Consider the following 14,255-nt stretch of genomic DNA (forward strand, 5'->3'; position numbering starts at 1 on the left):
CACCCAGTCAAAAAAATCAATAAGATTTGTTTGACATGATCTCCCTGAAGTAAATCCATGTTGTTTTTCATCTTGCAATCCATGGGATTTTAGATGTTCCACAATCCTATCCTTTAGTAGGGTTTCCATTAATTTCCCCACTATTGATGTCAGACTTACTGGCATATAGTTGCTTGATTCCTCCTTACTACCTTTCTTGTGAATGGGCACGACATTTGCTAATTTCCAATCTTCTGGGACGACTCCTGTTACCATTGATTGGTTAAATAAATCTGCTAACGGTTTTGCTAGCTCACCACTAAGCTCTTTTAATAATTTTGGGTGTATCCCATCAGGCCCCTGTGATTTATTTGTCTTCACTTTAGAAAGCAAATGTAGAACCTCTTCCTCTGTAAAGATACATGCATCAAACGATTCCTTAGTTTTCCTCTCTAATGGAGGTCCTTTCCCTTCTTTTTCTTCTGTAAAAACTGAACAAAAGTATTCATTAAGGCAGTCGGCTCGCCCCTTATTCTCTTCTACATACCTTCCTTCCTTTGTTTTTAATTTAGTTGTTCCTTGTTTTAATTTCCTTTTTTCATTTATATAGCTGAAGAATGTCTTACCCCCTTTTTTCCCAGACTGAGCTAGTTTTTTTTTCTGCCTGCACTTTAGAAGTTCTTATAACTTGCTTGGCCTCTTGCTGCCTAGTCTTGTAGATTTCCCTATCTTCATTGCTCTGGGTTGTTTTATAATTACTAAATGCTAGTTTTTTGTTTTTTTTTATGATTTTGGCCACTTTTGCTGAGTACCACAGTGGTCTCTTCCTTTTTCGGCTTTTACTGACAAGTCTAATGCAATTTTCTGTTGCCTTCAATAAAGCGTCTTTTAAGTAGTCCCATTTCTCCTGGACTCCATTTATGACTAATCTCATTTTTGAAAAGTCTGTTTTTCTAAAATCTAAAACTTTTGTTTTTGTCTGTTGTGACTCCTTCACTGTTCTTATATTAAACCACACTGATTGGTGATCACTAGATAGATCCCAAGCTTTCACCAACTATAACATCATATACCAAATCCCCATTTGTGAGTACCAAATCCAAAATGGCCTCCCTCCGGGTTGGCTCCTCAACCACTTGTTGTAGAGATAATCCCAGTAGGGAATTTAGAATATCTGTACTCCTGGCAGAACTAGCTATTTTGGTTTTCCAGTTTATATCCGGAAGATTGAAGTCTCCCATAATGATAACGTCTCCTTTCATTGTCATTTTAGATATTTCTTCAACTAGTAGATCATCTACTTCTTTAACTTGGCCAGGTGGTCTGTATATCACACCTACACGAGTTACTGCATGATTACCAAACTGCAACGTGTATTTATATATAATGTGAGGGTGGACTCTCTTATGGGAGATACTGTATATATAATGTGAGGGGTGGACTCACTTATGGGAGATACTGTATATATAATGTGAGTGGTGGACTCACTTATGGGAAATACTGTATATATAATGTGAGGGGTGGACTCACTTATGGGAGATACTGTATATAATGTGAGGGGTGGACTCGCTTATGGGATATACTGTATATATAATGTGAGAGGTGGACTCACTTATGGGAGATACTGTATATATAATGTGAGGGGTGGACTCTTTTATGGGAGATACTGTATATAATGGGAGGGGTGGACTCGCTTATGGGATATACTGTATATATAATGTGAGAGGTGGACTCACTTATGGGAGATACTGTATATATAATGTGAGAGGTGGACTCACTTATGGGAGATACTGTATATATAATGTGAGAGGTGGACTCACTTATGGGAGATACTGTATATAATGTGAGGGGTGGACTCACTTATGGGAGATACTGTATACAATGTGAGGGGTAGACTCACTTATGGGAGATACTGTATATATAATATGAGGGGTGGACTCGCTTATGGGATATACTGTATATATAATGTGAGGGGTGGACTCACTTATGGGAGATACTGTATATAATGTGAGGGGTGGACTCACTTATGGGATATACTGTATATAATGTGAGGGGTGGACTCACTTATGGGATATACTGTATATATAATGTGAGGGGTGGACTCACTTATGGGAGATACTGTATATATAATGTGAGGGGTGGACTCACTTATGGGATATACTGTATATATAATGTGAGGAGTGGACTCACTTATGGGAGATACTGTATATTTAATGTGAGGGGTGGAGTCACTTATGGGAGATACTGTATATATAATGTGAGGGGTGGACTCACTTATAGGAGATACTGTATATATAATGTGAGGAGTGGACTCACTTATGGGAGATACTGTATATTTAATGTGAGGGGTGGAGTCACTTATGTGATATACTGTATATATAATGTGAGGGGTGGAATCACTTATGTGAAATACTGTATATAATGTGAGGGGTGGACTCTCTTATGGGAGATACTGTATATATATTGTGAGGGGTGGACTCACTTATGGGATATACTGTATATATAATGTGAGGGGTGGACTCTCTTATGGGAGATACTGTATATATATTGTGAGGGGTGGACTCACTTATGGGATATACTGTATATATAATGTGAGGGGTGGACTCACTTATGGGAGATACTGTATATATAATGTGAGGGGTGGACTCACTTATGGGAGATACTGTATACAATGTGAGGGGTGGACTCACTTATGGGAGATACTGTATATATAATGTGAGGGGTGGACTCACTTATGGGAGATACTGTATATATAATGTGAAGGGTGGACTCGCTTATGGGAGATACTGTATATATAATGTGAGGGGTGGACTCACTTATGGGAGATACTGTATATATAATGTGAGGGGTGGAGTCACTTATGGGAGATACTGTATATATAATGTGAGTGGTGGAATCACTTATGGGAGATACTGTATATATAATGTGAGGGGTGGAATCACTTATGGGAGGGGAGATACTGTATATAATGTGAGGGGTGGACTCACTTATGGGAGATTACTGTATATATAATGTGAGGGGTGGACTCACTTATGGGATATACTGTATATAATGTGAGGGGTGGACTCACTTATAGGAGATACTGTATATAATGTGAGGGGTGGACTCGCTAATGGGAGATACTGTATATAATGTGAGGGGTGGACTCACTTATGGGAGATACTGTATATAATGTGAGTGGTGGACTCACTTATGGGAAATACTGTATATATAACGTGAAGGGTGGACTCGCTTATGGGAGATACTGTATATAATGTGAGGGGTGGAATCACTTATGGGAGATACTGTATATATAATGTGAGGGGTGGAATCACTTATGGGATATACTGTATATAATGTGAGGGGTGGAATCACTTATGGGATATACTGTATATAATGTGAGGGGTGGAGTCACTTATGGGATATACTGTATATAATGTGAGGGGTGGAGTCACTTATGGGATGTACTGTATATATAATGTGAGGGGTGGAGTCACTTATGGGATATACTGTATATAATGTGAGGGGTGGAGTCACTTATGGGATATACTGTATATATAATGTGAGGGGTGGAGTCACTTATGGGATGTACTGTATATATAATGTGAGGGGTGGAGTCACTTATAGGAGATACTGTATATATAATGTGAGGGGTGGACTCTCTTATGGGAGATACTGTATATATAATGTGAGGGGTGGAGTCACTTATGGGAGATACTGTATATATTGTGAGGGGTGGAGTCACTTATGTAACATACTGTATGTTGTTGGGTACAAAAAAACTCAGTACACAGAAAATAGAACCTTGGCAGGAAGGAGACAATAATAATATAAAAATAATATAATAACCTATATCAGGACACAATCAATCTCCCTTGGATAAAGAACAAAATCAGACTAGTCTGTGATGAATGAGAAATGAGCCACACCAGTCCCCACCTGTCTGTATCACATAACTTATCAGCCTGTGAATGGTAACTTTGATATGTTTGATGTTTTGTTTACATTGGCAAGACAAGTGCTGTCTGAGCAGAAATGCTATTGTTACAAGACTATTATTTCAAAGGCATCATCACCCTGGCCTGAACAGCATTAAAAGTTTTCCACTCATTGAGAAGCTTCCAGGACATGGTGAAAAGAAGAGAATCGATAAAAGAACCCTACAAAAGTTGGTTCAAAATGTGGTCAAACAAAATCCCATACTTAATGCAAAACAATTTCAGACTGAGCTGGAGACATCTGAAGTAATGGGCTCATTCCATATTACATTCCACAAACTGAACACAAAGCTTAATGGGCAAAGGCCAAGGAGGACCCAACTGCTTTAAGAAAAGCATAAGAAAGAGTGACTTGACTTTACTAAAAGTTACATAGGAAAACTACAATCCTTCTGGGAAAATGTTCGATGAACACATTAAACCAAACCAGAGCTCTTTGGATATGCATATGGATGTGTATAGATGGCTAAATGAAGCCTATGTAGACTAGTCACCCAAAATTAGATATGCCAGTCAAGCCCCCTACCAAATTGACACATGGTGGAAGAGCAATAATGATGATTGGCTATTTTGCTGCCTCTGAGACTGGAAGCTTTGAACGTGTTACAGGAACAGTAAATCTGGGGATTATCAGGAGATTGGGGGAGCTAAGCAAAATGAGTCCTAAAGCAGGATAAGTACCCCAGAAGACATCCAAAATTACCCAAGAATGATGCATACTGGCAGCAGTAAGTCCTGGTCCTAATCCAATGGAAAATCTTCAGAGTGATGAAATTCAAGGAAAAAAGAACGTGTAAACATAGGGATGAAGAGATTGAGTAGTGAAGGAAACTAAAGCAGAGGGGGGCAAAAAGCTACTGGTGGCGATAAAAATGTTTGGAGACCTAATTGTTACCAACTGTTGTGCACCCAAATATAAAGTGCCTGTAATGCTGTCCACGTCATAGGGGGTTTATTCTTCATATCTTTTAAAAAATGACAACATGTATCGTAAGGGCAGAAGATAAGCAAATTTCTTGAAAATTGTTGCAGGTCCAATTTGATCAAGTCAGTTGGCCAATTTGGAGGCCAGTTAAGATTAAGAAGTGTCCTGGTTCCCCAGAACTAGGGAGTAGTAGATGCATGAATTAGCCCACCAGTAAAACTGAAAGCTGAAAATACCGTAAAGGAGTTTTAGCATGCATGGGATAGACATAAGGCTATCCTTCATATAAGATAGGGCCATGAACTACTGATAGTATTCAGAATATTGGGCAGACTAGATGGGCCAAGTGGTTCTTCTGAACCGACACATTCTATAAAAGTCATGTATGACACTCTAAAGTATCCTAAGACTGTATCCATTTTTTTTTAGGTTCCTTTAAAGGGGTTTCCCATCTGACAATGGTCAACTAGCTGATTTGTGGTGGGTCTGTTTGCTGGGGATCCCCCTCTCCCATTAAAATGGAGCAGCAAGTCATGCATTCATTCTCTGTGAGGTCTGCAGAAAACAATGCATAAAAAATGAATGGAGAGGTGGTGCACATCCATGACTCCATTTTAACAGGACACTGGGTTTTACGTTCTCAAGATCATGAGGGGCCCCAGCAGTAAGACCCACTGCGATCAGCTACATATAGCCTAACCTGTGGATAGGGTATAATGTCAGGTGGTAAAACCCCTTTAAAGCCAAGATAGCATTAGTGCTATCTGCAATAGGATAACATTTTCACTTGGACACAGACTAAAGTGGTGATTCACAAATTGTACACTGCAGTCACAACTATGTGTGCCTAAGTAACACACAAAGACTGAGCCTATCTCTCGTTTAACTCTGTCTCTATACCAATTTCATATTTTTTTTATCACTATGAGACACACATTGACGCTAATGCAGTACTATTTATCTGTACTGTATTACTCTGTTTAATGCACTGTCTCTGCTCTATATCCCCATAAATGAGCAGGATTTCATGGTTAGACAGCTTTATGGTGGTTAAAGCACAACTGTCATCATATTTTGACCCCCCCCCAGACCACTATAATGGTGTTCCAGATGATAATAAGGTGACTTGTGCGCCGCCACATCCTTAGTTGACAGCGCTCGCTTTGTCAACTCAGGATGCGGCGGCATGCGAATGTTAGAGCCGATGGGACGTGCGCATGCTCTGTTGATGCACTGTGTAGTAAGACACAGCGATCCCAGCGCTTTAAGGCAGGATAGGCGTGGCGGCGGGGCTTGGCGAACCCCAAGCCACGCCTGTCCGACTGTGCCTGACTTTTGGATAAAAGGTTTTTATTAGTAAGAAAAGAAGAACAAACAGCAATAAAGGTATGCCTGCAGTCACCTTATAATCATCTGGAACACCATTATAGTGGTCTGGGGGGGGGTCAAAATATGATGACAGTTGCGCTTTAAGACTTCTCCACTGAGTCATCATTGTAAGCCTGTTATTCACCCCTACAGTCCCTCATGATTGGCTGTCATACAAGCAGGGCTGACTACAAGGCATTATGTGGATCCCGCTACCTGAGGTCATGTGACCCTTTTAGCATTCTTTAAAATGCTGGCCAATAACTTGAGTGATATGCCCAAAATGAATCACAAAGTATTTGGAATTGCCAAAATCAGATTTTTATTAATTCAGGCCAAATCCAGCATGTATTGAATAGGGTTGTTCATCTGTATGGACAGGTCAGCTTTTGGTTGTATAAATTTAGACTAGCTATTCAAATATTTTAAGTATACAACGTTGGTCCATATTTGAATGTTTGGCTTTCATATATTAAATAATCAAGGGTGCCAATAATGTTGACCCGAAAGTACATGATATTCTTAATGTGATAGTTTTGTTAAAATCCTATTAAGGGATATTTCCAAAAATCGATAACTACATCTTGGAAGCTGCACTGAATTTTGTGACCATCAACCAAGGCTGCCATGGCATTCAGTCACCACATGTCTTTGATCAGTCTGTCTCCATCCAGTCTTGTGCTCCAAGCTTCATCTTTTTGACCAGTCATGTAGTTAGATGATCATTGTGACAGCATTAGCCATATTTTGCACCCCCCGATCCTGTATACAGCACAGCCATGATTTCTCATTCATCCATTTCATTCACAGAAATTTTAAATACTTACAACTTTATTTGAAATTAGGATGAACGAACATATTGGTTGTAATTCTTTACTATGATCAAATTAAATCTATTACAGCTGTCTGAGAAAAAATGATTGAGTAGTTAAAATGCAGCTTGCCCAATCTTTTTCTGTACTCTTTAATCTGTGCAGCCTAATAACCTGTTAGCCCTTTGGTACTGCTGATGGGCCGCGCCATACCACAGCTGTCAAATGCTGTAGTATATGGATAAATCTTTATTCTGTACCTAAAGGGTGTAAGGGTTGTATGGTCAGAGTGCAACAGTACTTGAAAATGGGGTAATGTCCTAAAGTGCATTATTATTTTCTGGGCCTTAGGTTGACTTTATTCTGCAGCCAGTTTTTACTGATACTAAGAATTACACAATATAGCGGTTATATGAATTATATTGTGTTCCCTCATCCATTGAAACAAAATTTGTGACTATTGGCTATATGGAAACTTTTTGTAACGGGTCATTCTAATTTTCAAGTGAGTGACAGCTGCAGTCCATAGATGCATATAGCTCAATGTTTCCTTCCAGACTACAGCAATAGTGGTACAATGTCTACAGAAAATCTCCAATTAGCTACCGCTTAAGTTGAAAACACAGGTACGCCCTGCCTAATCCACATAACAGAACGTGTGGCAGACCATTGCCACTATACATAAAAACAAAGACTTTTCCACTCATCCGGGCTAATGAATATGGCGCCTCCTGCAGTGATCTCTGTCCTGCTGAGATATTTCATATTTTGGTATCATAAAATTGTATTTAAATTAAAATGACTCAAAGATATATAACTTACTAGTATAGTGTACAAATTGTATTGGCTGCAGGATTTGTTTGTGTGATTTACCCCAGACAAGAAGTTGTGTAGTTTTTCATTGTCAGTGTGGTTTGTCTCCTGCTCTCCGGCTCCTCCCTTTACCCCAAGCTTACACATCATCCTCTGCTGTTTCAGGAGGCTTGACTGGGTCTTGTCTCTGAGCACAAGTCCCGCCCCTGGAGTGATGTCACCACATTTGACCAGCTTCTACAGCCTTCATTAACATCTCCATGTCATATACTCATAAACATCTGTATCTTCTATGGGACATTAAGGGAAGAATGAGGGGTGATAACAGCATGCTACCTTGTGCTGAATAATTCCACAGACAGAGGAGCAGACAGGGAATGAATAGCAGGTGCTGGAAACTCACTGTGTGATAGTCTGCTATGAAATTAGATGTTCTGCAACAGCCATCAGAATACCCCCTTTTATCTACTCCTAGCATGCTTTATATGTTAATGTCTAGCAGATACCTGGGAGACAATAGTTTATTCTAGCTGTGTGTTTATCTTTACTTTCATCTTCTCTCCTCTACAGGCTTGGGTTAGCTGCTGTACCTGAGAGGTCAGAAGTTGTGAGAGATGATCGTGTTCATAAGCCCAAAAAGTCCACCAAGGGCAGATCAAAATCCCAGAAGCACTGTGGTAAGAATGTGAACCCCTAGATGCCAGGTGTGAATATGCTTATACATCACAGGATGTAAAATAACCACAGCAATAACCTTCCGCTGATACTCCTTCCATTCTACAGCACCAAACAACATACTATTATTAGGAATGAACAGAGCTTGGATTGTGGGGCGGGGCTAAATGGAGAAGAGTCCTTGTGGTCTTCCCAGAGTTAATCACTTAAGATGCCAGTTAGTTATAACCTTAACCTAAGGCTTTGACTGGTCAATTTGTATACACTGAATGGCCGCTTTATTAGAGCCCACTGCCCTTTCACGATTGAAGCTCTCGTGTGATGATCAGACCTGTGACCCCAAGTTTTCAGTTCAAATCTACATTAGATGGGAAGATCCAGTGATTGGAGCAACTTGCAGCAAGGTCTGGTCACCAGGGCTAGAAGAGCCAAAGCCAGAATTTCTTTTCCAAACTTAATGAGGTTTTGTCATGTGGAGTGTATAAAGAGAATGGTAGGATTGAAGAAGAACATATCGCGAAAGAGTATCTAGTGCAAGAAAACATCTTCACTGAGAGGAGGCAGAGGAGGATGTCAGGAATTGCTCTGAGGAACAGGCAGACCACAATCGGGAAACTGCAGCTGAATACAACACCAGTGCCCAACTAACATGTCAAACTCACTGTATCTTAACACTGATGGGTTATAACCGCAAATACCAATGTGTAGGGGAGGAGAAAAGGGAGACTGGGGGGACAAAAGATCTAAAATTGTATCACTAAGCAGTGAAGAAACATTTGTCGGATGGATCCAGATCTCCGTAGCACCATGCTGAGGGGGTGGAGGCAGAATTTGTCACAGGCAGCATGAATCAATGTACGTTTTTTGTCAGGTGTGAACACTTTGGTCCGTTGGATGTGATGTAATGGAGTGGCAAATGTGCACCCTGGCTCCTCTGATACCTGTTGATGAGCGTTTGGACAGTAGGAATGAAGAAAGCATTTGAAAACCAAGCCAATCTCTCCATTGCAGTTGTTTCCCGAGCAGCAGAAGGGAATTGTTAGCCAGACAGTGCTCCATCCTTTAGGGCTATAAAGTCATGGATTGGCTCCAGGAACACGACAGGAAAATTTTTCTCCCTTCCCTGGCCATTACAGTCCCCAGTTTTTAATCCTATAGAGTATTTCTGTGATAATGTAGAACATGCTGTTCAGAGCATGTCAGGGCCACCTTCCAATGTTTGGTGAGAAGAGATCCTGCACAGCAGTTTCATTACTTAGTGAAATCGATACCATGAATTGCTGCAGTTTTGAAGGCTGAAGAGGTCTATCCCTCTACTAGATGGCGGGCTCTAATAAAGGGGCCATTCCGTGTAGGTTATTATACTATTAACTCAGTAGTGAAGAATTTTGTAGATTGATGAAAGATGAGCTAACCCTAAGATGATCACCTAGCTACACTGTGTAGCAGAATGTGCCACTTTCTGTGTCATCTTTACTGGCAAACTACCAGCTAGGCAAGACAAGGTGTATCCGGCACTGCAATCCACAGTAGATCCCGTTCGGGACTAGCCAGTCCAGCAAACAAAACCAGTGGGGCTGATCTGAGGGTGCACTCCAAACCAAGCAAAAGATAGCAAACAGTTCAAAGAATAAAGCGGATGCACTCACCCAGGAATTCTTGCCAGATGAAATCTTTATTCAGCTATCCATAAAACTGTATAGCGGGTAGACGCAGAGGAGCAGCCTCGCAGCGACAGACTGTTTCCTGCGCCCCAAGCGCATTTCCTCAACAGTCTGTCGCTGCGAGGCTGCTCCTCTGCGTCTACCCGCTATACCGTTTTATGGATAACTGAATAAAGATTTCATCTGGCAAGAATTCCTGGGTGAGTGCATCCGCTTTATTCTTTGAACTGTTTACTGGTAAACTACTGTCGTCGATCTAAGATCTTAAGTTTTCTACAGACATAACATTAATCAGCTCTGGGTCAGACTTTTCCAACAGGTTCTTTTTCTATGAGATAATCTCATATCAGGACCTGCTAGAGTTCTTTGAGGACTAGACTGTTTCTGAGGGTTGAGGAGAATGAAATATTTAGAACGTTAACTATTATTAAGTCTCTTTATTGCTAAATGCATATTATTACAGAGCAAAATGGTCAGGCATCTCAGCTGGGTCATATAAGATTAATGCAGGTTGTGTTGTCTCTAGCAGATGGATCCACCTCACAGGTCCACCAGCCAGCCCCAGCCATGTATACGGACACTCGATGCATCCGTAGGAAGAAACGTCCATCTCGACAAGACCCCTTCTCCCGTCTTTCTGCTCTGAGAGACGAGCTCTGTCACCGTTCACTGTCTGATGATCGGGCTGCCATCCTGACCAGCACAGAGCCCGATGACTCCAGCGGCCATGCCACACTTCTGTGACCATGTTTGGAGACAGACCTGTTTTAGGTCAATTCTGTCTCTTGGTGCTGCCACTCTCTGCCCTCTCTTTTGAAGGACTTTACACTAAAGCATGAGCAGCGAGTTGTGCATTCATTGCCTACCTCACCAACCCTGTGTGTGTGCCGTGTTTATGCTCACGCCTCACACCTTGGAGCAATGTCCAGTGTTAAGACTGCTAGATCTGAAGATTCATGGAAAGGTCACGGCTCAGCACTACATGTGGTATGACCACATCCCCACCCTACTAGAGGTGACAGCTAGGTATCTATGAGGAAGCATACATATCATTGCACGCCTCACATGCCGTGTATGTTTGGAGAAGGTTAATCATGTACAAATGTTCTGGTTTTCCAAAGGAAATTAACACCACTAAAAGCTGTATTCACTTACCACAGTCTAATTTGTACTACCAAATTCAGACACTAATAGTACTACTACACACTATTGTGTCCTAGGGCATCTAGACAGACATATAACCTCTGTTGGCATCTAGTTGCAACGTTTACACTGAAATATAAAATATTTTTAAGAAGAACAAGTTATTATGTTAAGAAGGACGAGGACCTCAGGCACATGAAAAGGTAGTACAAATTATCGGCCAGTGAATGTGGCTTTGTGGTGTTATCTTTTCTCCTTGTTATAAGCTGATAGAAGTTTCATTTGTGGAGTTCAAGGTCTGATACCTTCTAAGGTTTATATCCATTTAACGCTCCCAAAGCTGTTACCTTGTGGGAACAAAACTTTAATGTAAATGTAAGAAGTCCAACATAATACATGTCGAGTAATACAGCAAAGGAGAGTAATGTAGGGTAATAGAACACAGGAGAGTAAGGCAAGGTTCACACTACAGAATTTTGAGCAGAGATTCTGTCTGCTCTGAGCGCTGAATTAATCAGTCGCCACTAGGTCCACTTGGGTATTTGCCATCTCGATAGACAGTAATGCATATCTGAGCAGATTCTGCTGAAAGAATGAACATGACAATTGTTTTGACGGAGTCCGTGTAACAGAATGAAGAAGAGTAACAGAGAATGAAGAAGAGTTAGGGTGGGTTCACACTACGATTAGATACCTTGCCTGTATCTAATTAATTTCAATGAGACGACCGGAGTCAAACGGTGACTCCGGTTGGCTCATTTTTGCCCCCTTTCTGGATTTCTGACCGGACTTAAAACCATGGAATGCTGCGGCTTTAGGTTCGGTCACAAAACCGGATACAGGGCAAAAATGAGCTGACCGGAGTTACTGTTTGACTCCGGTCGTCTCATTGAAATTAATTAGATACGGGCCGAGTCTGGCTGGGATACGGGAGCGCCCGATTTTCGCTCACCCCAGACGGATCCGGTTCCCGTACAGTAAAATCGTAGTGTGAACCCACCCTAACAGAGAATGAAGAAGAGTAACAGCGAATAAAGGAGCATAGTATAGAGTAACAGAGAGGGAAGAAGGTAGAAGTAACAGCAATGGATAATAGTAAAGAGCAGTGTTTCCCAACCTTTTTCGGCTTGGAAAATCCCTCGTAAAAAAATTTTTTGGGCGGGGAACCCCTACCGAAGGTGACGAGCAAAAAAAGAAAAAAAAATTTGGGAAACGGCTGCAATGCACAATATCTACAGTCATGGCCGTAAATGTTGGCACCCCTAAAATTTTTCAAGAAAATTTAGAATTTTGCACAGAAAAGGATTGCATTAACACATGTTTTGCTATACACATGTGTATTCCCTTTGTGTGTATTGGAACTAAACCAAAAAAGGGAGGAAAAAAGCAAATTGGACATAATGTCACACCAAACTCCAAAAATGGTCTGGACAAAATTATTGGCACCCTTAACTTAATATTTTGGATGCACAAAAATAACTGGAATCAGTCGCTTCCTGTAACCATCAATAAGCTTCTTACACCTCTCAGCCGGAATGTTGGACCACTCTTCCTTTGGACCACTGCTCCAGGTCTCACTTATTGGAAGGCGCCTTTTCCCAACAGCCATTTTTAGATTTGGACTCATTGCTGCCACTTCAGAACTCTCCAGCTCTTTGTTGCCAGCCATTTCTGGGTGCTTTTTGACATATGTTTGTCCTGCTGGAAGACCCAAGAACTCGGACGCAAACCCAGCTTTCTGACACTGGGCTGTACAGTGCGACCCAAAATTTGTTGGTAATCCTCAGGTTTCATGATGCCTTGCACACATTCGAGGCACCCAGTGCCAGAGGCAGCAAAACAACCCCAAAACATCATTGAACCTCCACCATATTTCACTGTAGGTACTGTGTTCTTTTCTATGAAGGCCTCATTCTGTTTTCAGTAAACAGTAGAATGATGTGCTTTACCAAAAAGCTCTATCTTGGTCTCATCTGTCCACAAGAAGTTTTCCAAGAAGGATTTTGGCTTACTCAAGTTCATTTTGGCAAAATGTAGTCTTGCTTTTTTTATTTGTGTCAGCAGTGGGGTCCTCCTGAGTCTCCTGCCATAGCGTTTCATTTCATTTAAATGTCGACAGATAGTTTGCACTGACACTTATACTCCCTGAGCCTGCAGGACAGCTTGAATATCTTTGGAACTTGTTTTGGGGCTGCTTATCCACCATCCGGACTATCCTACATTGACACCCTTCATCAATTTTTCTCTTACATCCACGCCCAGGGAGATTAGGTACAGTGCCATGGGTTGCAAACTTCTTGATAAGGCAAATCTAGATCTCTGGAGATGGACTTGTAACCTTGATATTGTTGATATTTTTCCACAATTTTGGTTCTCAAGTCCTCAGACAGTTCTCTTCTCCTCTTTCTGTTGTCCATGCTTAGTGTGGCACACACAGACACACAATGCAAAGACTAATAGAACTTCTCTCCTTTTTATCTGCTTTCAGGTGTGATTTTTATATTGCCCACACCTGTTACTTGCCCCAGGTGAGTTTAAAGGAGCATCACATGCTTGAAACAATCTTATTTTTCCACAATTTTGAAAGGGTGCCAATAATTTGTCCAGCCCATTTTTGGAGTTTGGTGTGACATTATGTCCAATTTGCTTTTTTTCCTCCCTTTTTGGTTTAGTTCCAATACACACAAAGGGAATAAACATATGTATAGCAAAACATGTGTTACTGCAATCCTTTTCTGTGAGAAATACTTCATTTTCTAGAAAAATTTCAGGGGTGCCAACATTTACAGCCATGACTGTATTTATCTGTGGGTATGTAGATTACAGTGCTGCTTTATACAGCAACTAAAAAATGACGTCTTCTAAAATCTGTGTCGTTCCCTTCTCTTTTTTGGTCTGG

General features: G+C 41.0%; 1 protein-coding gene across 8 annotated transcripts in view; it reads left to right on the forward strand.

Moving 5' to 3' along the window:
* IGSF9B (immunoglobulin superfamily member 9B) overlaps positions 1–12,078 on the forward strand; it is an 84,016-nt gene extending 71,938 nt beyond the window's left edge. For 6 of the 8 annotated variants that reach the window (XM_056544482.1, XM_056544485.1, XM_056544486.1 and 3 more), the window contains 2 exons: positions 8,445–8,551; positions 10,740–12,078. In XM_056544482.1, coding sequence (XP_056400457.1) covers positions 8,445–8,551; positions 10,740–10,957 — 325 coding nt within the window. In that variant the 3' untranslated portion in view covers positions 10,958–12,078. The remainder of the gene's footprint in view (positions 1–8,444; positions 8,552–10,739) is intronic. The other 2 variants (XR_008848529.1, XM_056544481.1) reach the window with 2 other exon arrangements.
* The last annotated feature ends 2,177 nt before the right edge of the window (positions 12,079–14,255 follow it).

This window comes from Hyla sarda, chromosome 10, assembly GCF_029499605.1.
Source record: "Hyla sarda isolate aHylSar1 chromosome 10, aHylSar1.hap1, whole genome shotgun sequence".
NCBI lineage: Eukaryota > Metazoa > Chordata > Amphibia > Anura > Hylidae > Hyla > Hyla sarda.